Below are 25,280 nucleotides of genomic sequence, written 5' to 3' on the forward strand. Positions count from 1 at the left end.
CAGGATAAATTCAGTGTCCGATAAATGACGTTAGACAGCCGACGAGTTTCTTATCAGTGTTTGTCTGCCAATGGAATTATAACAACCTCCCGGAGTCGCAAAATATCTCAGTGTTCTACAAGTTTTTCGAATTAATGCATTTGTTCTGACAATGCAGGTATAGTATTTTAAAAAATCAATTTAGTGATTATCTAATGCTTCATGGAAATTACTTTGTGGGACGAATTTCTTAGAAATATTTTCGGACTGGAGCAGCAGAACAAGGAGAAAGAGTTGATCAGCGGAAAATTCAAGTGCTGATATTAGAAATTTTATCGGAAAACACCTGAATTTTTCCCTGAACTTCGAACGTGTCGATAAATATTAAATAAACATTGCATATCTTTCCTGTAATTCTGGGACGAAATTAATTTGTTGGAATTGTCACGTACGTTCACATAAAATTATGGAATTTTTCCCCAGCATACAGTAATTTTCACCAGAATTCAATATTTGAATTCTTTTTTCTTTGCCTTTTACTCAATTGTTCTGAATTTTTCCCATTTTATTGAGTCATAAGCGGACGAAATGTGAGTTTCGCGATTTTTACAGAACATTTCTCGCCATGTAATTGCGATGACTTACGAACGCGAGAGGGGGGAGGGTGGTAATTTATAGCTCAATGTCCTCATTTTCTAATCGCTTGTTAGTCTTTCAACTTATCCATCCACTCAGTTGAAAGTCAATTACCCAATGAAGTTACCGTAATGGAAATTAATTAAAATTATAGAACTTGTCGTACACCTTCAGAGGCTTTGTTGTGCCGGTATTGACGCCGTTCACCAATGGGTAAAAGCAATATCGTATCATTATTAACTTTTGTGGAAAGTAATTAATTCGATAATTACGTAAACTCACTGCGCAGATTGGCTTTAAATTTATCGGTGATACCAGAGTATGCGAAGTTCCTGGCTGAGAGAGGTATCAGAGGAGTTTTAGGTGAGGTATTTATTTCATAATTATGAGAATGCTATAGGAATTATTGGAATATATTATCGCGTCCCTATGATTTATTTATCATTAACTTGATTTTTTAATGGTAAAAATTGAAGTGAAAGTTTGGTCTATTTCTGCAGAAATTGACGCAATATTTATATTCAGTCGTTTTAATTAGAAAATGGGAGGAGATTGACTGCCAATTTTTATATAGAATTAGAAAGTTGGATAATTTTAATAGAATTCAATTGATTTCACTCCATTTTTCTATAAAATTCAACAGCTGAGACTATCAAAGGCCCCAAAAGTTGAAATTAAATTATTCTGACAAGATAGAATGGTCATATTAATGAATATATAGACTATACAAATTCACGATGAATTAATTATTTCAAGTAAATGGCACCAGTGGAGAGGGTATGTCAATGTCAGCCCCGGAGCGCGAACATGTGGCTGAAGCCTGGGCGAATGCTGTGAAAATGACAAAGCAACATCTTATGATTCAAGTGGGCGGTGCTCCCCTCCCTGACGTCATTAGACTCGTACGTAATGAAGTGAAAATAGAATCAAATATTTGAGGAAGCCGGATGAAAACTAATTCAGGAAATGAAAAATCAAATAATTGTCAGGAATAACATTCCACTGCACCTAGGCCAAACATGCAGAGCAAATCAAAGCAAATGCGATACTCTGTTTACCGGAGTTGTACTTCAAACCGACTAATGCGGAGCAGTTAATTAATTACCTGCAAATTGTGGGCGAGGCTGCACCCACCATTCCCCTGCTCTATTACCATATACCTATGTTTTCAAATGTAGACAGTGAGTGAAATATTGGTCAAGTGTTTCTCGTAGCTCGTCAACGTCTTCGAACTATTAAATGTTTTTTTCTTTTGACAGTCGACATGGGGAAATTTCTGGAGTCTGTTGGCAATCGAATCCCTTCATTTGTTGGTATTAAATTTACAAGCACTAATCTTGCCGAGGCAACTCAGGCTTTACACGCTGATGGAGGAAGATTTGTTGTCTTCTTGGGAAGTGATCAGGTGAAGAATCGAACCAATTGCAACTACTTCAAACAAAGAAATGAGAATTGAAAGATCTAATTATTTATTTAGAGTTTCACAATGATTTTAATTTTCGTTTGACTTTGTTCCAATTCGCTACTAATTTTTTAATTGAAAGAAGAAAAGTTTATTTACCTTCAATGAATTTATCCGGTGAGGGAAATCGATGAACTGTCTGACGAAAAAAATTGAATCAAAACATTTAAATTTGTATGAATAGATAATGTCAGCTGGATGTGCTGTGGGGCTCGATTCTTTCATTCCAACGAGCGTCAACATATTCCCTGAGAAAGCGTTACAAATTTTGGCTGCTGGGATGGCCGGTGATGGGTTGAAAGCCAGAGAAGCTCAAGAAAAATTGAATAAAGCAGTCACTGCGATAATGAAACATGGTAATTTCTTCTAAAAATTATGCCAAATTATTTACGAAGCGTTTCGTAATTTTTATCCGGGTTTCCCTGAATTTTATAGGACCTTTGTTTTCACGTGGGAACTACAGAACTTCAATGTAATATTTATTGAACATTTTCTCCCCGCGAGCATTACAACGAAGGTATAATTCATTAGGGAATTAAATTCTCTCATTCCTTCGTTTGTACTTTCTCAGGTAATTGGGTCGTCACCATGAAAACAGCAATGACTCTTCTGACGCCAATCAATCCCGGTCCAGTTCGTTCCCCAATTCAGGAACTCACCCAGGAAGCAGTCGACATAATGAAGAAAGAATTACAAGCTCTTGGTTATTCCATCCAGACCTAATTAAACAAGTGCAACAGCTTTTTACAAATAAGCTGTTGCGTACCACAATATTAAAATTTTTTTTAATTCATTTCCAAGAACAAAAAAATAGTAATTTTTAAAAGTAGAAATTTTTTTAATCCATCATTTGGATTTTAGAAAATAAGCAGGTGTAAACAGCTTCGTGGGAAATTATAGAAAATATTAGACCTCCAGAAGGTGAAACGTCGGACTAAATGACATTGAAAGCTCTTTTTAAGTCAAATTCTATCGGATAAGACTTCGGAGTCTATTTTTAGCGATAAAACAAGCCTTCGTCCGATGTTTCGTCCTTTGAAGGTCTAATTTTTATCCAAAATTACTTACCATGTAATTTATCTTAAAATAATCGTGAGAAATTTTAGGAAACCCAAAGCTTTAACAACGAATCACTACTGCTAACGAATTAAAAATATCTTTACAGCGGGATTTCCTCTTCAAAAAGTTTCATCTCACCATTTTCCTCTTCATTTTTTCACCCGGCATTCATGCTTTCACAGCATAATCACCCAACCTTCCATGGCTTGTTATCACTAAGCCCGTGGGATAATAGAACCCGCAGTTACTCAAAAGTTGACCGACAACCGATGCTCCATTATCGCCTAGCGGATTTAGATTTTATCCTGTGACTGAAGTAGAAATGAACTCCTGTATTTCCTCAAGTGCGAAGGTTTTTCCGGAGAATATTCAACCTATTGTCGTCGTTGGAACGAGGGCCGATGGTTTAAAAGCCAGAGAAGGACAAGAAAAGTTGATCAAAGTCTTCATCATCATTTCTGAATACAATACCGCCTTCAAAAGTCCTCACTATCTACCACACGGTGAGTAATATTCCGTAAAAATTACACCGAAGGTCCTTAGTTCGCAAGGAAGAATAAAGATCTGATAAAAAAATGGAAGGTTCAGTAAAAACTGCGAAACGCTCCGTAAATATTACACAGCCCTTCGGCATTTTTTACTGAACCTTCCGTAACTTTTATCGGACCTCGTGATAGAGTTCTTCCACATTCACCCCGAACAAGTGACAAAATATTCCAACTGAACTCCAGTAAAAATCATCGATCCAAAAGCGATGATCAATCGTCGGAAAGACCTCAGATAACCCAAGGTCATTCTTGAAGATAGCTTCCCTCGGCCCCGTTGATAACGGCAAGACATCATAGATAATCGCATAAATAGGAAGGTTCTTCAACAATTCAACTCCAGTTTAATCAACAATAATAGACTTCGGAGCAATGAAGACCGTAATCGTAAGTTTCCTCGTTATTATCGCCCTCTCAGTGTTTGCCGACGAAGAAATCTGTCAACGCGACCAGCGCCATTTGGAAATTTGCCGAAATTCCGAAGTAATCACCCGCGTAATCCATCCCGAAAATTACGATTACGTGATCTTGGATTGCTATAGCAATACAACCGTCGGTCCCAATGCCTTCAAGAACCTGAATACCTGGGAGCTGCAGTTCGTGTTCGTCGAGCAAGAACCGCCGCTAATGCTGTCCATTTCGCCAGGATCATTCGCCGGAATCGATTACATATTTCATCTCCATATTCAATACGCAAATATAACTTACACTGGTAATCCTTGGTCTGATCTTGCCCGTATCAACGAGTTCAAGTGTGAAGGCTGTGCATTCACGAAGATACCGACTGATATTCTATCGTCTCTGCCGAATTTGGAAAAGTTGATTCTAGACAACAATCGCATAGAAGTCTGTCCTGAGAATGCATTCATTGCCCTCAATAAATTGAAGTATCTAGACTTGTCCGGTGAAAATGGGATGACCCTCGAGTCGGGTTGTTTCAACGGGCTCGAAAAATTACAAGAACTGAAGATAAACTCCAATTCTTTCAACTTAAACCCCGGTGTTTTCAACACATTCAACAACTTACCCAACTTGAACATGATGGGTTCCTTCGAGGACGGCGTCACGCTATCCGACGTATTCCGAACTTTCCCGAGTCTCAACGACTTCGCGCTGTTGCATAGTAACCTAACTCTGGAGCCCGAGATATTTTCTGGTGCCCAATCCCTACGTCAGCTTCGTTTGCTCCGCAACAACATTACTAACATTCCGAAGAATGTTTTCCAGAATCTCAGTTCGCTGGCGCTCCTCAATTTAGGAGAAAATTCAATCACAACGATAGAACCAGGTGCCTTCTCCGGAATGAAAGTTTTCAGCTTGGTGATATCTTCAATTCCAACTCTGCAAGTCATCGAGACTGGGACCTTCGAAAATCTGTCTGTTGACCTATTGAATCTGTCCCATTGCAATATTTCAGTCATAAAACCACAAGCCTTCAATGGATTGAACGCATCTTGGGTTGATCTGGAGAACAATACATTGACCAGCATTGGTCCTGAAGATTTTGCTGGAATGCAAACTGAGATCTTGATTTTGGCTAAAAATGATCTCACTGAAATCGCTCCAGATGCGTTCAAAAAATCGACGATGAAGCAGCTTGTTCTGCCGGCGAGGCTTTTAGCGACTGCTAATAAAACCACCTGGGGGCTACCTGAATCAGTGATACTTACTAGCGATGAGTGAATCTGTGTCCACCCTGACGGATCACTCGATAGCAGGATGAAGTGGTGCAGCCAGTCAAGTGTTAATCAAGTACTGATCGATCTCTCCTCAATTGAACGACTGGAGATTGACCAGCAATTGAGTAGCTAACGGCCATTGACTGGTGATTACCTTGACCTTTAATTGATTAATCATCACGTCGTCATCGATTAACGATCAGCCAGCTATTGCTCGATCGATTGACCATCGAATAGGCATCGAGCGATTCACCAGCGCATGGAAGTGTAATAAATGTAAGCCACAAACTGCTAGTAACGCAATTGTTATCTCACTGAATTTGTTAGTTTAAATAAAAATATACGACAAACATAGGTGTTTTTAATGAGTAAACAGACTGAGGATCGGCTCACACTACGAATGGAAATTACAAACTATTATTTCCCTGTTGTTATGTTCCCAGAAAAATATGATAAATGTTTTCCTTACAATAGTCCAAGAACCGGATTATCATTTTTATCATAATGAATGATGTAAGAGGACAGCTGATGGACAGTTAGATTGGGTCATCAAATATCTCTTGTCAATACATTGAAACTCGCATCGAGATTTCTGGCGGTAAATAACAGGAAAATATTTTTCTGGCTCCCCGACCCGAAAGTGCGGTCTTCCCGGCGCGATTTCGCTCCGGGAACAAGGCCTTTTGTGGCCCGCGTTACCCATATGTTTTTTCTGGCTCCCCGACCCGAAAGTGCGGTCTTCCCGAGGACTGTTGCGAGGACTGTACACAAATGTGACAGGTTCTCTGTTGGAATATAGCCTCAGTTTTCTGAGAATTAATTTTATGATTTAGTTTTACTAACATGCATCACGAACCTGAAAATATTTGATATTAATTCAGTAATTATTTGATGGATTAACGTCATTGTTTCGTTCGACTCTACTTGAATTCCAATGAATTTAAGTTCTAAACGAGAACATTTGGTTAAGTACATGATGCACCTCATGAAGTACATGATATTCCCATTGTTTGAAGAATGTAAAATGGAATTGAAATTATGTACGCGCATTAATTTAACCAATATCTGCAAGAGAATTTTCAGTCCCTGAACGACGTATAAGATTGTAACAAAGACATATCATAAAGAAAAATGAGAAAAAAAAATATTAGTAAAATTGCCTGACAATTTTACTAATATTTTTTTAGTATTTCTCGATGTGATTGTGATAAGGAGAATAATTATCAAAATAAATGAAAAAATCATATATATTTATAAATAGTCATTTTCTGGATTTCACTTTTTCTGCAGCAATTATAGGAAATTTTTTGAATGCAATTCTCACTTTTCGCCCGCCCCGACCAGCAAAACCTCGGCTTCGCCTCGGTTTTGCAAAAGTCGGGCGGGCTCCCATTGATTGTGTTACCACTTATTAAATATTAAGATATTTATGGTCTACCGCACTTTCGGGTGGGGAGCAAGAAAAATAGTATACGACACACGGCCAGGAAGTCGGATTCACTGGCGTACGTGCTATGCGGGCCTCGGCTTCGCCTCGGCCCTCTATCACGCACGCCAGGAAATCCAACTTTCTGGCCTTGTGTCGTAATATACTATTTGTTACGACTGAACTTTCTGTTCTTAAAAATGACCTCCTACTTCCCGATTCGTCACAAATGAGGAAAACTCTGCGGAATAAATACCAGCATACGACACACATTTCCATAGTCCTTTTGACTGGCTAATCCGACACAGTTGTCATTCAGACAATGAAAGCCATCATTGGAATTTTTTTGATTTCGCTGGTGCTGTCAGCACTCGGTGACAGACGACATTGTAGACTTAATAGACGTGATGTCATAGTCTGTGAAGATTCTGGTTTGGTTAGTCGAGTTCGTCGTCCTGCTAAAGACAATAATCTAGTCTTAGATTTTGATGGTAACACTGCACTTGGTGCAGACGCCTTCAAGAATGTCAACAACTGGCAGCTGAAGCTGACTTTTCCCAAGGAAGGATCACCCCATATTTTGTCGCTAAAATCAGGATCATTTCGTGGTGTTGGATACACAACCAATCTCTTTATTCAAAACGCAAACGTCACTTATACTGGGAACCCATGGTCGGACTTGGCAAATCTAGAGATTTTTAAATGCGAAAACTGCGGATTTCTGGATGTCCCGACTGAGATGCTGAGCTCTTTTCCACATCTGGAGGAGCTGTACCTGCAGAACAATAAGATCGACACCATTTCTGCGAATGCATTCAGGTCGTTGAAGAACTTGATCATTCTCAACTTGCTGAGGGATGAGTCCATCACCCTAGAACCCGGTTGTTTCAATGGACTCGATAATTTGGAAGAACTGACCATTTCATCCGACTCCCTAACATCAACGCCTGGAATCTTCGAAGGATTGAAGAAATTGGACACCCTCAATTTGGTGGGAGAACTGCGCAATGATACCAGTCTGGCTGATATATTGCTGAAAATACCAACCCTTAAGAATTTTGAATTGAAGCACAGTAACTTTATTTCTATTGATTCTGAAGGGTCCGAAGATGACCGTCACCTGCAGAGTCTTTCTTTCCACAACAATAGGATCGAATGATTCCGGGTCTTTGATGCATTCCGTCATCAATAATCATATTATGGGGGTACAACCTGGCGCGTTCTCCGGACTGAACCTTTCCAAACTCCTCCTAACACACCATTTGACTCGTGAAGGCATTGAACGTACCAAGTTTTCTGACGTAACTGGTTATCCACAGCTCTCATTATAACAAAATTACATAGTTGAAGTGGAAGACTTCCAAGGAATTGAGAGCGAGTTGAGAATGGACTAACGAAATTTCGTCCTGAAGATTTATTTGGACTCAGACACCAACGACAATCAGAAAATAATTGAAATAACGTCCAGTCTCCTCAAGAGTACTAGTTTTACTACTTCTAGTCTACGTATTCGAAGAAAGTGTCGTCATAAATTTCATCCGGAAATATCAGTCTGAAGAGAAACTAACAATTACCGATAGTACAATTCTCTAATGAGACAATTATCAAGATGTTCTGAGAATACCACATCATTGTGAAAGCTTGTCATATCTTCAATAAAACAATAAATAAATATTGCCCAATTTTTAATAGTTGACATTTTTTCAACTCAATTACAATTTGCCTGACGCATCTACAAACATTCGTTATTAATATAATTCTAAATCATATTTCCTGCCATGACTCATTAATTTATTTGGTGATGGTTCTTCATATAATTATTTCGTGTGCGATGTAATTATTGGATAAAACAATCCTATACAGTTCCATGTGAAAGCCATCACATACTTCAGAACATTATATATTTCCTTATATTTTTTGTACTCAACTAGTATTAAAAATGTATAAGTGATTAGTGACTCCACTATAGATGTATCGACTAACATCCCACTGTTCAGCCAGGTGACAACATGAATAAAACATTTTTCCTCAAGCAATAAATATTTTCCGCCAGCGAATGAGGAAACGGAGCACCTCCATATCAATTATCAATCCATGAATTGTTCTCGGAAAATTGTTCTCGGAATTTTCCTGCCTCCTTTATTATCTCACGCTTGAGATAAATTTATCTGACCACCTAATGGTACCGTACACAGAGTTATGTATAAATTATCCCCGGCGGTGACTGATGGAGAATAATTGCTTAAATTGCCCTGATAAAGACAATTTCCGGCAGTTCTCATCAGTCGATTGCGGGAATACGTACTGATAAAAATGAAGATACTCATTGTAATTAGTTTTCTCTTACTATCAGCTCTAGCTAGCAACGAAATTTGCAATATAGACGAACACGGCATCGAAGTTTGTCAAGATTCCAATGTTATCACGCGGATTAACAACACGAGGCGCCATGAATTCTGCTTCCTGTATCTGGAAAACAACACAACAATCGGTTCAAATGTCTTCAAGGACTCAAATATATCTGAACTTTCGCTGATCCTCCCTGAATACCATTCTCCAAGTATGCTGTCACTCCAACCAGACGTCTTCGTCGGTTTAGAAAACCTGACGACTCTCCAAATTACCGATGGTAACATATCCTACACCGGAAATCCTTGGAGTGAACTCAAGAATCTGCGGTCATTCAGTTGCATCAGATGTGGATTTACTGAAGTGCCAATCGAAATCCTGGCATCTTTACCAAATTTGGAGAAATTGGTGCTCGCAGGGAACGACATCCACAGAGTTCGTCGCAGTGACTTCGCAAATATGAAGAACTTGACATCCCTGTCACTAGAAAGAAATGGCGAAATGGATCTAGGCACGGGTTGCTTCAGTGGTGCCAATAACTTGAGATATTTGGATCTGTCTCACAACTCCTTTCATCTAGCGCCTGGTGCATTCGATGGACTGACTGAGCTGCTTATCCTCGACATGTTTGAAGTCTTGAACAGCGATCTGCATCAACCCAAGGCATTCCAAGGAATGCCAGCTCTCACTCGGTTGCAATTAAGCGATGGTCACCTGGAATCGTTGAATCCTGGAATGTTCGACGGTTTGGTCGCTCTCCACAGTCTTCGATTAAACAACAACAAGCTCCGTCACATTCCTAAAGGGGTTTTCAACAAACTCAGTTCATTGGATGACCTGTCCTTCACGGAGAACAACATCACAACAATCGAACCCGGTGCATTTTCCGAACTGGATCTTGAAAGATTGGACTTATCTGGCAATGTTGGACTGCAGGTCATTGAGACTGGAACATTTGATGGCTTGAGCACTGGCTATCTAGGCCTTCATTTTTGCAATATCTCGGAGCTGCGACCATCAGCATTCACCGGACTGAACGCACAAGCTCTGGACTTGGGGAACAATCAATTGAGGGTAATCGGAGCTGAAGACTTCGCGGGACTCCAGAGTCGAATGTTGATTCTGTATTTCAATAATGTCAGCGAAATTGCAAGTGGTGCCTTCAGTAATACAAGCGTGGAGAGAATCATTATAGATGAGGAACTCGCGGACAATCCTAACAAGAGTGATTGGGGACTGTCTGAATCAGTGGAGATTAGTTAATTGGAATAACGTTCATGTTTTATTAATTTATTCGTAATTTTTCACACGAAGACAGATGTTCGGGGGTTTCATAAGTAGACAATGCAATGAGAATATCAATGTAAACAAATGTCTCCTTGATTTAAATAAAAAATTGATCGGTGGAAGTGAAAAAAAATTAATTGGAAGAAATAGTTGAGAGTGAGAAGATGCACTTGAATTCCCCGCACCGAAAAATGTGTGAGAAGAATATAAAGAAATATTACTTCTTTGCTAATATGGGGGCTTGTAATTTGTCAATTTTTTTAGATTTCTTGGAAGTGATGTTTTTTGACACATTCTGAGTCGGAAAAAAACAAATAAAAATTCTAGAATGTTTTTTAGGGTAGATTAATCACATAAAAAATCACAGATCGAATCGGAGAGGTCGTGAACTGGTCGAGTTGATATGGGATGTCCCATATGCATACGCTCATTAACTGCGCCCATAATAGTTTGAAAATGTGAAAAAATTCGAAATAAAAAAATTTCTCAATTGTAATGCGTCATGGTTCTGACTATACAATGGCAAACTTTAAGGTACGTGTAAAATACAGTTTTACTGGGACAATTATCGATAACACTATCCTCGTCCGACTACACTAGTGCATTTCACATTTGCAAGTGATCAGTTATTCATAGCTTGTTTGTAGTTCGGCCAACACGACTTTTTCTTATATGTAACGATCCAAAGTAAGAACAACATCTACAACAATGAACATAGAAAAATTATCCGTCATTGATTTTTACAATGGTAAATCGATACTCATTACCGGTGGCACAGGAGACATGGGTAAGCTTCTGGTGGAAAAATTACTGAGATGTTTTCCAAAACTCGGCTGCATTTATCTACTCATTCGAGATAAAAAGGCCACTATGGCGTCGGAACGACTATCAACGCTGCTCGATTCACCGGTAATTAATAATTTTGTTCACTAAAATCACGAAACAGAAGAAAAAGTTCCGTCGCTGTTCAGGACATTTCTCAAGTACTAATTTTCTTCATTAAATCGTTGGTGCACATGGACAACTGCGAAACAGGTGTTTGATGAGCTTCGCCATTGTAGTCCCAATATCTTCTCGAAAGTCAGGATCATCGAGGGAGACTTATGTGTGTCTGATTTGGGCCTCTCCAAAGCGAACCAGAAAATTTTGATCGAGAAGGTTTCAATTGTATTTCACTGTGCTGCTAATGTTCGATTTAATGTGCCACTGGAGGAAGCAATAAACATCAATCTTTTTGGCACTCGACGGCTTCTGGAGCTTTGCCACAATATGATACAAATTGAAGTAAATTATGAATGAAAGCAGACTCATTGAAGGATTCGATTGGCGTTACACGATGAATTCAGTGTAGTTTTTTTATCTGACCCACTAGTTTGGTAACTATTACCTAATTATTTATTTGGAGGAACTCATGACACAGGTCAACCCGATTCTTTGCTAACTATTAACGAATATTAACAAATATTGTTCTACAGCTACCGGTTAATACCGTCAATCGAATTCTTCTGTCACTGTACAATACCAATGTTGAGTATTCGAATATTGTTATTTTTTATTTTTACAGGTATTTATACATGTTTCAACGCTATTTTCAACCTGCTACAAGAAGACTATTGAAGAATGCATTCCATTTATTCCCGCTATCAATGGAGTCGTCGATTTCACTCAGAATGAGGATGATGTTATGAAGGCGATACCACCGGAACTGGTAAAGAACTGGCCCAATACGTATACTTTTTCAAAAGCATTGACAGAAATAATGCTGAAAGATCTGCGAGGTAATCTTAGATTATTTTTACACAACCTTTTCATTTCCACACGAAAATTCTTCGATACCGATTAATGACATTCTGGGAGAACTGCTCTGACAAGAGACTAATTTGCAATCTGTGGTACACTCGAGAGCGTGTTTAATCCTAAATATATTCTGAATTTTCAATAAATGACTATGCCCCTTTTTGGCCATAAAATGAGGGAAATATTCAGTACAAATTACTGAACTTAAGTTCATTGACTGATTATAACAGCGACCAAGAGAATTTTTCACAGAAAATTTCGTTAAAAACTACGGAACGCTCCAAAAAAAATCCGAAACAAATCCGTACAATTTTCCTCCCCAGATATCGCTCCAGAATTATGGAAAGATAAGTAACATTTAGTTAATATTACTCTCCGTGTATTCCTATTTTTCGTTTCTTGAGAAAGTTTTCCCCTTTGTCATAGTTTTTAGTGAAAACCCGCAGTTCTCCTGCTAATAAAGTATATTTTATAAAATATTCTACTGCCTGTCAGGATTATTTATTTATTCACTTACAATCATATTCCAATAGGTAAAATACCGGTGGGCATAGTTCGGCCTTCAATCATAGTATCGTCATTGAAAGAGCCAATGCCTGGATGGATCAACAGTTTTTACGGCCCAACGTACATGATTACCAACGCAGCATTAGGAATTTTGAGGTACGTATTCTAAAATATGATTGTAACACTGAACTATTCTAAACTAAGAAGAATTTTTCAGAACTTCCATCTGTGAGACGAATAACACAGCCCATGGGATACCTTCAGACATGGTTATCAATCTGCTTCTCTGTGTAGCACCAAAAACTAAATATGAAGGAGTGGAGAAAATCGAAGTTTATAATTTTTGCACAAGCAGACAAAATCGTCTAACTGTGAAGCTACTCTTTGAAGAAACAGAAAAAATATTCAGGATGTATCCACTAATGAGAGCGATTAGATATCCAAATCACACACTCAGAACATCAGAAATCATTCATGCAGTTGTCACTGCTGTGCAACATCGTCTCTTTGGCTATGTGTTCGACCTGATTGCCTTATGTACTTTCAGAAAACCCAGCCTGTCAAGAATTTACAGTAGTTTATCAAAACATGCAACGAATACCAAATTTTTTACCCTCAATGATTTCACGGTATTCGGTCATAATGTGGAGAGACTTAATGCAGACCTCAGCGAAAGGGAACGAGAAATATTCTACTTTGATGTGAAGACACTGAATTGGATGTCATTTCTTCGAGATTATGCACTGGGTATTAGGAAGTATCTGCTAAAAGAAGACCTGATGAATTTGGGAGAAGCGGTGCCAAGGATGAAGAAGTATTTTCTTGGTGATTATGATAATAGATTACTTCCCCCTGGAGGACTGATATTATTCTCTTTCTTACAGAATTTATTGGATCGAGAAATTCCTGCAGTCATTCGTGTCCCTCACATCGCTTTTTCTGATTTACTTTTTCATACGAAACAGATGTAGACGATACAATAGAAGAATTTAGTTATATCCACCTACCGTACTCGATGGAGTGTTTTTTCTGATTGTCCTGGGTGGATTATTCGATGGCTACTCGATGATTAATCGCTTGGACATCGACTTGAGCACTTGATCAATGGCTGGTTGATCGTTAATCGATGACTGAGTTATAATCAATCAATTGATGGTCGAGTTCTGGTTGATGGGTCAACAGATGTCATTCGATAAGGGTGGTTGAAACAACTGAAACTTTAGTGATAGTTAGTGAGCTCTCAAAATGTTGCTGAATAATACTGTATTAGATTCAAGAATTATAATTCATTCAGTAAAATTAAAATGTGATTTCAAGCAAAGTACAGATCCTGTCATCTTCCATCAACATCCTTGATTTTCTATCCTTGATTACAAGGATTCCATTACTGGCCAACATTTTCGTAACTGATTCTCGCTTTTCATTATATAATTATCAATGACATTGTCGACCCAAATGCACTAAACAGTAACGACAATAGAAAGCAGGTAACGTGTGCAGAGAGGATATGAAGAGCTTCGAAATCTACCAGGAGACAAAGGCATACTTCGGCTCGAATTCACATTCGGAGAATACAGTCAGAGAATTTCAATCATTTGTAGTTACACTATAATCATGGCCACGATCATATTTTGAAATAAAAATTTGTTAATGTACCATCTTTGCAACATGTGTGACGCTCCCAGCTCGAATGATATAAATAAGTACTAAAGGAGAACCCGTAGAGTGCAAATGTCATTTAAAATCTTATCAAACCCTAGCAAATGCATTTCCACTGTAATTTCCATACATTCGGCCATAGCCTTGACCGCCAAGAGTGATAATTCAACACAAGTATCTATTAAAATGCTAGAATCAGTGTGGAAACTCGCAGAACTGTCATTGGAGACCATGAAAAACTAATGAAGCCAATTAGTTATTACAAACGATTGGATTTTCGTTGAATCTTAAGGCCCCTTTAGCTTCACCGAACGTTCATTCAACTCTCATTCATATTCACATCTACCATTCGTTAATAGTTGACAAATTTAAATAAATCGGAATAAACAAGTTATTTTATCAGTGTTGTCTTGTGGATTGAATTTTCAACATATTATAATTTTTCCCCCCAGATACTCCTGATGATTATTTTTAAAAAATTCCCCCAGAATATTTTTAATTTCCCATCCCCGTCAATATTATCATACCAAATCCCCACATTTATCAAATCTTCATATGCGAACACATTCAATGGCATCAGATTATGTATTCATGAATGCTAGACTATATGCATTCATATCTCACTTACGATTCGCATAAACAAGATAAACGAACAATCGCTGATCTGTCAGATGTTGACCCTACATTGGATAACGTGTCAATGTCATCCAAAAAATCTTCTCATCAGGAGCAATCATATGCTGACTACATAGCCGTTGTCTTTCAGTTCTACGTCGCCTGTAGTTGACAACAGACGCAATCGACCAGCAATCAGCGACATGAAGACAATTACTGGAATAAATTTGATTTTACTCGTATCATCGGTACTCGGTGAAGAAGTCTGCCGAGACGTCGACTCAGGATGGAATATATGTGAGACAGATCACACAATCAATCGTATCGAAGACAAAAACGCCATTTTTAAGACTGTCCTCCCTGTAGACTTAACGAGTGATACTACTGTCGGTGAAAATATCTTTAGTACACCAAAACTAGAGCACCTTTACCTCCGTTTTCCCTACATAAGCAAACAGAACAGGTCTTCAGCTCATTCATTGACATTGCTGCCAAATTCATTTGCTGGTTTGCCGAGGCTGGAGAAGCTAAATATCGAAAATACAAATCTCCGTTTTACTAAGGGCAATACATGGGCTTCAGTTGGATCATTAACAAAATTACATTTGAGGAGATGTAATTTATTGGAAGTACCTACAGGAATGCTGGAATCCATGCCTTCAATCGAGGAATTGACGTTGGAAGACAATGAAATAACTGCACTTCATCCACATGATTTTACACCTCTGAAAAAGCTGAAAGAATTGGACGTGAGCTCTAATAAAATTACCACCATTGCACCAGGTACTTTTGATGGGCTCAATAGGTTGAGAGAGTTGGATTTGTCTTTCAATGCTTTCCCAGCAACACCAGAACTCCTGAAAGGACTGAGCTTATTGAAGGAACTGCGTCTGTCCAAATGTTTTGATGATAATGGATTTCAACCCCACGTATTTCAGGAAGTTCCGCATCTTGAAAAACTGCAAATTGCGTTTAACAATATAACGAGACTGACTCCAGGAATGTTTGATGGTCTCTTTTCATTGCGTGAGTTATCATTGTACGGTAATAAAATTCGTGAGGTTCCAACTGGTGTGTTCGAACGATTGAGATATGTCAAAGAAATTTCTCTGGCTGATAACGACATCGAGAAGATAGTACCAGGTGCATTCGGCTTTTTGGAGCTCGATAATTTAATTCTTTCTCTCAATCGCCAGTTGAAGACCATTTTGACTGATACGTTCAGAGGTCTGACAGTTCGTCGGTTGTCTCTTGCCAAATGCCATATTACAACGCTTGAACCGAAGGCTTTCAATATTACACGTGTTACACGAATGCTGGATTTAACCGAGAATTTCTTAACCGAAGTTGGAACGAACGATTTCGCTGGACTCAAGACTAAGGACCTGGATTTGAGCCAAAACCCTATCAGGAAGATCGCGCAGGATGCATTCAAGGATACTGACCTGAAGCGACTTGGGCTTTTTGGTACTTATGTTAAGATTACGGACAGGGCTAAATTGGGTCTTGAAGAAACGGTGGAAATTATGAAGTGAGTTAGGATTAGGGACTTGTGAGCATTCGAGAATGTATTCTGCGAATGTAGTTTATATGTACTCCGAAAATATAAATTGTTTTATGGGAAATCGACTGGAGGAAATTGTGAGATCTAGACGAAACGTTCAGCACATCCTTTGGGTCTGGATCAGCCTCACAAAAAATTATACCGTCCCTTCTCGTCTTTTGTATTCGAAATCATTTTTGTCGTTACAGCTTTCACTTGCTCCATTGTCTTCAAGATTTGGTTTCAGTCTTCAAATTTCGGTGTTGCAGATGTCAAAGAAGGGAACAAGCCGAAATAAATTAGAAGATACCAGTCCTTTGGTACTGTGATAGTCTCGAATAATTCCATACAGTTCTGCGACACCGATTACCCTCTTCACGTTCTGTTTTCGAATTTTCCTCCTCAAATTCGAACATATATTCGGGTTTTTTGACGATTTATCTTGCGTAAGAAAGAGGAGAGGAAAATGAAAGAAGAGAATCGACAAGTAATTTAAATTGATAACCTGGTGACCTTCAAAGTTTAACATTTGAAAGAATCTTTTGGAGTCATCAGTTGACCCCAAAAGATTCTTTGGAAGATGCAGAACAAATGAAGATTCAGACTTTAGTCAAATGTTGAAATCAGCACATCTTCAGAAAAAATATTCTTGTCGAAATCTTTCAAAGGATCTTTCAGGGTCACCAGGGAGATCTTTCGATGATTCTGCTGAAGAATTCAGGAAGATCTGCGACAAATAATAATTTTTCTACGCTGGATCTTATGAGAAATAACATAAAACAGAGTAGACACCAGATATATGTACAATCTATAAATCAACGATTTCAATCGGGGTCAATATTACATCAAATGTCATTACGATTACATAAATTAGTGTTGATACAGTCATCAACAGAAATTGTAAAATTGAAATAGAATTCTGGTCATGAAAGGTCAATGGCAGTGATTACAGTCTCTATGAAACTCAACGATCCACCGCCACTATTTTCAGTCTTATCAGAAGCCAGTGTTGTGTGGGCTGTATGGTGCAACGAGTCATCCAGCTATGAAGATAATCATTGCAATTATTATTATTACACTTGTCTCCTCAATAACTGGGCAGCATGAAGTGTGTACAAGAGACAAGGGTTTGAAAATTTGTCAGAAATCTGCTACCGTCATTACGCGCGTTACCATAGACGACTATTCAGCCCTTGACAATGGTTTTTTATCAATGTCATTCAACAATGACACAATTATTGGCCCGAGAGTCTTCAACACTGAGGAAGTCACTCGATTTCTTCTGCAAATGCCCTGGACCCAAGAACGTAATAAAACAGCTCTTTCCACATTGACTCTCCATCCGGATACATTTATTACTTCGTCAAATAACTTCACGATCGGTATTATCAGAGCAAATGTTAACGTGATTGGTGATTCATTTAAATCTATGACACAATTGACATATTTGAGATTTATGTATTGTGGCTTCACCGAAGTGCCTATTACAATGTTACAATCAACCCCAAATCTGACCGAACTGTCATTCGAATATAATTATATAAGCGTTATTCCTGCCAATGCTTTTGCCTCATTGAAACACCTGAGAGAGCTGCATTTAGAAGGAAATGGAATAACAAATCTGGAACTTGGTGCTTTTAATGGGCTGAACCACTTGAATGCATTGAACGTTGGTGGAAATCACTTTACTGCAGTCCCCGGAATTTTTAATGGCTTGAATAAACTAAATCGCCTTGATATTGACCACGCATTTAGGTACAATGGATTTAACATTGATATTCTTCAAGATATACCCGCTGTTACCAATATTAGAATGGGAAACATCAACATAACTTACTTGCAACCTGATATGTTCGATTTTGTTCCTCGATTGACACATTTGTCTTTGTATGGAAATGCCATAATTAGTGTCCCAAAAGGTGTATTTGACAAGACAAAATCACTCTATCTGCTTCACTTGGCAGCGAATAAAATTGGCTCGATAGAACCTGGAGCATTCTCGGGATTAAATATGACAATACTATATCTCTTGGATAATATGGTTAATAAGACAATCGAGACTGGTACGTTCAGTGGGCTGAATGTGAATGAATTAAATTTCGAGCGGAGCAGTATTATAAAACTCAAACCTAGAGCTTTCGAGGGTCTCAATGCAAAGGAGATCAATTTGAGTCGTAATAAGCTGATGCAAATTGGTCCTGATGATTTCTTCGGGCTTAAGACTGGAGAACTGAATTTAAAGAATAATTATATTTCATCTATTGCACCAAACGCATTCAGGAATGCAACAGTGAAGACTCTACGCCTCACTGGAAATCCAATCAGTGCTGGAGATCAAGACAAGTGGGGTCTCTCCGCATCAACAGAAATATTGATCTAATTAATTGTGAGAAATTGTATCAAGTAAATTGAACCTGAAAATTATGTGTTATCCCTTTCATTGACGAACCCCTCACTATTTTCAAACCCTTGCAAACTCATAAATATATTTATGAAGACAATATTTTAATCAGAAGGTCTAGGGTATTGCATAATGTGTTGTTCCCATGTTATCAAACTTTATAGCTCTTGATAAAAGATCGTAATGGACTCCAGGTCAAGAAAGGTCAATGGCAATGATTACCACTCAATTAAATTGAATGATCTACTGTAATGTTTCCCAGTCGTATCAGCCACCAGAGTCGTTTCAGTGGTGTTGTACAATCAGTCTTAGAACAATGAAACTAATCATTGGAATTGTATTCACTTCACTTGCTTTTTCAACCCATGCCCAAGAGGAACTTTGTAAAATTGAAAAAAACTTAAAAATTTGTGAGAATTCTGCTGGTGTAATTGCTCATGTCACCGTAGAAAACCCTTCAGCCCTTAATCGTGGCATCTTGGAGATGACATTCGATGGCGATACAACTATTGGTTCGAAGGCATTCAGCGATCCGCGGGTCCGAGGATTTCTCCTAGAAATGCCCTACACCAACCAACGCAATCAATCTGCTCTTCCTACTTTGACTCTGCATCCAGATACCTTTGTTGAATCATCAAATATGTACCGGATCTTCATAATGCACGCAAATGTCAATGTGATTGGAGAATCATTCAGTCCCATGACACAACTGACATATTTAAGATTCATGCACTGTGGCTTCACCGATGTGCCTACTAAAATGTTGGAAAGTACTGAAAATCTGACCGAACTGTCATTTGAGAATAACTATATAAGAGTTATTCGTTCCCAGGCATTTGCTCCAGTGAAACTCCTCCGAGAGCTGCATTTAGAAGGTAATGGCATTGAGAGTCTGGAGTTGGGTTGTTTTGATGGTCTAGATCATTTGAAGGTATTAACCCTGGACCAGAATCATTTTTCCTCAACACCTGGTATTCTCAAAGGCCTGAACTCACTGGTTCGTTTGAATATCGATGATGCATTTGATGAGAATGGATTTAATATTGATATCCTTCAAAATTTACCAGCGATATCTAACATCAGAATGGGCTTTAATAACATGACGACCTTGAAGCCTGACATGTTCAGTATTTTTCCTCAAATAAGGCACTTGGCGTTGTTCGGAAATCATATAACGAGGATTCCAAAAGGGGTATTCGACAGAGCCAGATCACTCTTCGTGATCCACTTGGCCAGAAATGACATTGGGTTTATAGAACCGGGGGCATTCTCAGGATTAAATGTGTCTCTTCTAAATCTGTTGAATAATAGGGTTGATAAGACTATTGAGACTGATACATTCAGTGGCCTGTCTGTGGATCGATTACAGTTAGACAGCAATAATATCACGGAATTGAAAGCTGGAGCTTTCAACGCACTGTCCGCCCAGCAGATCATCCTAAGCTGGAACAAATTAACGCAAATTGATGTTGATGATTTCTTGGGGCTTGATACTGAGGAACTGGATTTAAGTCATAACTGTATTTCATCTATTGCACCAAATGCATTCCAGAATTCTAAAGTGAAGAAACTACGTCTGAAGGGAAATCCACTGGATCGTGTTGATAAAGATAAATGGGGTCTTCCTGCATCAGCAGAAATATCAATGTTATGAACTGGTGAATAAATATTCCAACGTCATAAAGACTCATAAACTTCAGTGTAGTTCTCTTTGCAATTTCTTTTTGATTGTTCCCTCGTGAAAATATAATTAATTGAAATTTTTAAAATCCCTCTGGGATAAGGGTCACAACCCATTTTATTCAGTGTAAAAAAATAGAAGAAGAAGAAGAAGATGGAGTAGAAGAAGAAGAAGGTTGAACCTTCAAGTACTTAAGATGCTTCTGAATCCCATCAAAACTGAATAGAAAGACCCCGAAATGACCAAATTCCAAGTAATTGCGAACTAAAAGTGATGACGACATTCTGATCGGTCAAAAGTTAATTTTCAAGTAGAACAGCACGATCGAGCTCTATAGGACGATGTAATTTCGCAACCAAATAGATAATGCAACTGAATTATGATCCAATCTTTTCGCAAATGTTAATCCCGCTGACCTGCAATACCCCCACTATTCAACAGCTATCACCAGCATCTTATAATACCGTTCAGTTCCCGATCAAATCGGTTTGGGTCGTGAATGCTGATCAGCGAGAAGCTCAAGCATGGAGATATTCATCGGCCTCATCAGTTTTGCCTTCTGCCTGTCATCAACCCGAGGGCAAGAGGAAATCTGCAGCAATGAAAATTGGGATTTTCGAATTTGTAAGAAATCTAATAGACTCACGAAGGTCATCCACGACGCACGATTTTTTTCCGGAAAAAATTTCTACAAAACCCTCGACAACATTTCCGCCATCGAGGAGGATGCTTTCACTGCACTGAACCTCGTAAGGCTTATCCTGACGTTCAACGAACCAGACAATAATGATGGAAGTCTTCTGCATTCGGTGTTCGTAAAACCAAATACGTTCGGGGGTCTGACTGGCTTGCGGATGCTGAGCATTGATGGTGCACGACTGGACACCAATGGAGATATTTTGAATCTGCCGAAGTCATTAGTGAGCTTGACATTTCGCAAATGTGGATTCACCGAAGTACCAACAGAAATGCTGACGGCTACGCCGTATCTTCAGGAGCTGTCGCTCGAAGGGAATGTCATCCGTAGCATCAAACCCAATGCGTTTGCTAGCTTAACGAACCTGAAGCATCTTGACTTGAGCAGAAATGGTGTCAAGAAACTTCACGAAGGTTGTTTCAATCAACTCAGGAACTTGGAATCGTTGAAATTAATTCAGAACTACATTGCTCCGGTACCTGCGCTCTTCAGGGGATTGCAAAAGTTGAAGAAACTCTACATCACTGATGCATTCAATATCCTGGGCTTCCAACCACATCTACTAGAAGATCTGCCAACTCTCGTTGTCTTGTACTTGGGTTTCAATCGAATATCATATCTGCAATTCAGAATGTTTGATGCTGCACGTGGCCTTGAACACCTGTCCTTGTACGGAAATCTTCTCCAACACATTCCCAGAGGTGTTTTCGAAAAACTCACGTCATTGAACGAACTATCTCTGGCTGACAATCGAATCGAAACAATCGAACCCGGTGCATTCTCCGGGTTGAACCTCACTCGTCTTGTCTTGTCTCTCAATAATATCAAGATCATTGAGGCTGGAGCTTTCAGCAATCTTAACGTCAGAAATCGTTTGGATCTCAGGAAGAATTTAATTTCAGAAGTGAAACCAGGAGCTTTTACGAAATTATCTACCCGACAGTTGGATTTAACGGAGAACAAATTGACCAGGATCAATGCTGATGATTTCGCGGGTCTCATCGCCAGAGAGCTGGACCTGAGCTCCAACCAAATTACAACAATCGCACCGAAGGCTTTCACCTACGCGATAATTAATGAAGTTGGACTTTTTTTTAATCCTATCACGGAAGTTGATAGAAAATTATGGGGACTGCAGGACTTTGAAGAAATAATGAAACGTTAATTTACTTTTTTTTGGATAAACATAATTTATTTCAAACCATATAGATTTGTGACATTCCTGACCATGTTTAGGGGTATATTTGTCATTACACACCTTTCCCGGGGTCAGTATCATCAAGAAAAGGGGGAGGGATGCTGCAGCCAATCAAATATTCCAATTGATTAGCTTATCAGCTAAAAAACCGGAAGAAGTGTTTTCCGCATGGGTTTATTTTAAAATTAGATAATCTCACCGATTATGAATCCATGAACCACAGTGATTGAACATGAGTGAGTCATCCAGACCCCGTCATCAAAGCCCCAGTGATAATTCAATATCAACCGGTTCCATCACCATACTAATCTCACGAGGTCAAGGGTGTATCAATCACACCAAAGGCTAATCCGCATTTCTTCCAGAAGAAGAAATGATTATGTTCTCAGTTTGGTACGCGCGTCTGTCAAGAGCAGATCTATTCCAGATAATAATAAACATTTACAAACACATGCGAAGAATAAAATCAATCGAGTAACGGCTGACAAGTAGATCTGGACAGATAAGACAGACGCCGATGACCCTTGACTGAATGAACTCGGTAAGCCAATGGACATCAGTTCCTTCGTCTCAATATCTTTTCATCTCATCATCCCTTCCTCTCTCCTTCATTTTCAGACCCCATCGTAACAACTGTTAATCAGGAAATTGTGACGTTATGAAAGCTGTCCTGGGAATTCATCTCGTGACTCTGGCGTTATCAGTGAACGCGAATTTTCCTTCCTCCTTGAACACTTCAGACCATACGCTGTACGTAGAAGACAACACAATCATCCGAGTTTCCAAAATCGGTTACTCCAATCGACTCAGTATGACACTCGATACGCAGCACATAGCGATCGCTCCACTTGCATTCCAGGATTCAGATGTCAAGGATCTTCACCTGACGTTCAATACTTCAACGAATTTGACGAGGAATGTGGGGAACAGCTACGGACAGATCTCGCTGCAACCAGCGTCTCTCCTTGGGTTGGATCTGGACACACTTTCCTTGAGCAACGTCGATGTCACCTTCAACAGAGACGCAATGACTCCGATCAGATCCCTCAATCATCTGAGCTTGATATCCTGCAATATCGTGGAAGTGCCGACTCCGCTGCTGATGTCCTTTCCTAAATTGGGATCGCTGATACTGTCCGGTCATAACATGTCTATCGTTCATCATAATGCCTTCCAACCCCTGGGGCGACTCTGGTATCTCAACTTGTCCTCCAATCGCATCACTACCTTGGAGTCAGGATGTTTCAATGGACTGGAAGAATTGGAAAGATTAGATCTGAGTAACAACAGCTTTACGATTATGCCCGCCGTCTTCAATGGATTGATCAAACTTATGGAGCTTCACATTCGCGATTGTCCCTATCTTCGGATAATTGATATCAGGGCATTTATCGAAATACCGACTTTGGTGTCACTCACTGTATCGCACACTGCTGTCGATAGTTTAGAGCCTGGAATATTCAATAACCTGGGGCGATTGAGCTGGCTGCAGTTGGAGAATAATAGGATTAGTCGTGTACCGAGAAATTTATTCAACAAATTGGAATCACTTCAGTATCTGTTTCTGGATAATAACGAGATATTAAGAACGGATTCACATGCATTCGCGGGACTCAATCTCCGGTATCTCGGGCTGTCGTATCAGAACCCAGGGTCCAGGAAGCAGTTTCATCCCCAGAGGGTGGTGATTGAAAACGGAACTTTCAGCGATTTGATTGCCGATATCGTGTCTATGGTGGGCACATCCAATCCTGATATCAGACCGGGGGCTTTCGATGGCCTGTCCACTGGATTATTGGATTTACGGTGTGTTGGGATAGGGAAAATTGATACCGAGATGTTTTCGGGAGTCAGAGCAAAGAAACTGGATTTGAGAATGAACGGCATTTCCGAAATTAATAAAAATGCATTCAAAGGGGTAATTGGTGATGAAGTTGATCTGTCGTTGAATCCCATTCAAATTACGGATAAAGAGAATTGGGATATTTCGGAATCGTTGTATATCAACATTTGAAAAATATTGTTGATGGAATTTTAGGTGATTCAAATGAGAAATAAACCAATCACGTTCATAAATTGCCAATTGTTGAATTATTGTCTGCCAAAGATCTTGGGGAGTTTTTCAGAGGAATCATTGAATGATCTTCGGAAGATCAGACTGACAATGTACCGAGAGAAAACTATAATTTTGTATATTAAAGATTCTTTTGAGGAGAATTTAAAGCGAATTTTCCGATGAACATTTCGGGCATTTGTTTGTTCAAAACAAATGTGATTGGCAAAATTATATTTTGTCTCTCAGGGTGGTTTTGTCTGCAGCTGTTTGATTTTGGAAAATGTTTTTCAAATATCTCATCTTCCGAAGGTTCTTTTGACGTCACCAGCGAGATCTCCCGAAGATCTTTCGGTGATTCCAGAAAGATCTTCGACAGACAAAAATTTCTACGCGAGTGCACATGAAAAAACTCAATCGAAATTCTGATTTTTCTTCGTATATGAATAAATATTATTAATTTGTTAATTGTACGATTATTACAATTTGAATAAAGACATGGAATGTACTATAGTATAGTGTAATACTATATTTTCGTGAAGGAAGGCCTTTTATTGAGAATTGGGGACAGTAACATCAAATAACGAGTAACATTGTGAGAAAACTTTTCCTTCTATAGATAATCAATACCAGTGAAATTAACTTACCTTCAAGCGTCCATTACGTTAAAATTATTCATTCAATGACATTCAACATTTTCTACGAAA

The 25,280-nt window shown here is 38.9% G+C and overlaps 9 protein-coding genes and 1 long non-coding RNA gene across 11 annotated transcripts; 9 read left to right on the forward strand and 1 right to left on the reverse strand.

Moving 5' to 3' along the window:
• Positions 1 to 11: 11 nt before the first annotated feature.
• On the forward strand, positions 12 to 2,856 carry LOC135162352 (N-acetylneuraminate lyase-like). Its single transcript, XM_064120712.1, has 8 exons — positions 12 to 157; positions 770 to 828; positions 905 to 978; positions 1,372 to 1,517; positions 1,628 to 1,796; positions 1,875 to 2,020; positions 2,262 to 2,433; positions 2,649 to 2,856. The coding sequence occupies exons 1-8, from the start codon at positions 152 to 154 to the stop codon at positions 2,798 to 2,800; spliced, it is 924 nt and encodes a 307-aa protein (XP_063976782.1). The 5' UTR covers positions 12 to 151; the 3' UTR covers positions 2,801 to 2,856.
• On the reverse strand, positions 1,928 to 3,881 carry LOC135162356 (uncharacterized). Its single transcript, XR_010298950.1, has 3 exons — positions 3,783 to 3,881; positions 2,177 to 3,700; positions 1,928 to 2,046 (listed from the first exon to the last, which is right to left on the reverse strand). It is a non-coding gene; the product is annotated as an uncharacterized LOC135162356 (long non-coding RNA).
• Positions 3,882 to 4,053: 172 nt separating this feature from the next.
• Positions 4,054 to 5,710, forward strand: LOC135162350 (leucine-rich repeat-containing protein 15-like). Its single transcript, XM_064120710.1, has one exon. The coding sequence runs from the start codon at positions 4,054 to 4,056 to the stop codon at positions 5,362 to 5,364; it is 1,311 nt and encodes a 436-aa protein (XP_063976780.1). The 3' UTR covers positions 5,365 to 5,710.
• Positions 5,711 to 7,049: 1,339 nt separating this feature from the next.
• LOC135162353 (chondroadherin-like) lies at positions 7,050 to 8,468 on the forward strand. The gene has a single exon (XM_064120713.1). The coding sequence runs from the start codon at positions 7,109 to 7,111 to the stop codon at positions 7,943 to 7,945; it is 837 nt and encodes a 278-aa protein (XP_063976783.1). The 5' UTR covers positions 7,050 to 7,108; the 3' UTR covers positions 7,946 to 8,468.
• A 147-nt stretch (positions 8,469 to 8,615) lies between these two features.
• Positions 8,616 to 10,918, forward strand: LOC135162351 (leucine-rich repeat-containing protein 15-like). The gene has a single exon (XM_064120711.1). The coding sequence runs from the start codon at positions 9,100 to 9,102 to the stop codon at positions 10,396 to 10,398; it is 1,299 nt and encodes a 432-aa protein (XP_063976781.1). The 5' UTR covers positions 8,616 to 9,099; the 3' UTR covers positions 10,399 to 10,918.
• A 64-nt stretch (positions 10,919 to 10,982) lies between these two features.
• On the forward strand, positions 10,983 to 14,637 carry LOC135162347 (putative fatty acyl-CoA reductase CG5065). 2 transcript variants are annotated; one of them, XM_064120700.1, is made up of 6 exons: positions 10,983 to 11,331; positions 11,458 to 11,706; positions 11,987 to 12,200; positions 12,753 to 12,882; positions 12,944 to 13,551; positions 13,611 to 14,637. In XM_064120700.1, exons 1-6 carry the CDS (start codon positions 11,131 to 11,133, stop codon positions 13,667 to 13,669), a joined length of 1,461 nt encoding a protein of 486 aa, XP_063976770.1. In that variant the 5' UTR covers positions 10,983 to 11,130; the 3' UTR covers positions 13,670 to 14,637. The 2 variants fall into 2 exon arrangements, with proteins under 2 accessions (XP_063976770.1, XP_063976769.1); XM_064120699.1 differs by having other exon boundaries at positions 12,944 to 13,540; positions 13,611 to 14,616.
• A 509-nt stretch (positions 14,638 to 15,146) lies between these two features.
• On the forward strand, positions 15,147 to 16,625 carry LOC135162361 (carboxypeptidase N subunit 2-like). The gene has a single exon (XM_064120732.1). It carries the CDS (start codon positions 15,204 to 15,206, stop codon positions 16,533 to 16,535), a length of 1,332 nt encoding a protein of 443 aa, XP_063976802.1. The 5' UTR covers positions 15,147 to 15,203; the 3' UTR covers positions 16,536 to 16,625.
• Positions 16,626 to 16,775: 150 nt separating this feature from the next.
• On the forward strand, positions 16,776 to 18,967 carry LOC135162360 (leucine-rich repeat-containing protein 15-like). Its single transcript, XM_064120731.1, has one exon. The coding sequence runs from the start codon at positions 17,589 to 17,591 to the stop codon at positions 18,921 to 18,923; it is 1,335 nt and encodes a 444-aa protein (XP_063976801.1). The 5' UTR covers positions 16,776 to 17,588; the 3' UTR covers positions 18,924 to 18,967.
• A 60-nt stretch (positions 18,968 to 19,027) lies between these two features.
• Positions 19,028 to 20,638, forward strand: LOC135162359 (leucine-rich repeat-containing protein 15-like). The gene has a single exon (XM_064120730.1). It carries the CDS (start codon positions 19,183 to 19,185, stop codon positions 20,596 to 20,598), a length of 1,416 nt encoding a protein of 471 aa, XP_063976800.1. The 5' UTR covers positions 19,028 to 19,182; the 3' UTR covers positions 20,599 to 20,638.
• A 150-nt stretch (positions 20,639 to 20,788) lies between these two features.
• On the forward strand, positions 20,789 to 25,086 carry LOC135162610 (protein artichoke-like). Its single transcript, XM_064121259.1, has 2 exons — positions 20,789 to 22,482; positions 23,165 to 25,086. Exons 1-2 carry the CDS (start codon positions 21,150 to 21,152, stop codon positions 24,532 to 24,534), a joined length of 2,703 nt encoding a protein of 900 aa, XP_063977329.1. The 5' UTR covers positions 20,789 to 21,149; the 3' UTR covers positions 24,535 to 25,086.
• The last annotated feature ends 194 nt before the right edge of the window (positions 25,087 to 25,280 follow it).

Source organism: Diachasmimorpha longicaudata, chromosome 5 (genome assembly GCF_034640455.1).
Source record: "Diachasmimorpha longicaudata isolate KC_UGA_2023 chromosome 5, iyDiaLong2, whole genome shotgun sequence".
In the NCBI taxonomy this organism is placed as follows: Eukaryota; Metazoa; Arthropoda; class Insecta; order Hymenoptera; family Braconidae; genus Diachasmimorpha; species Diachasmimorpha longicaudata.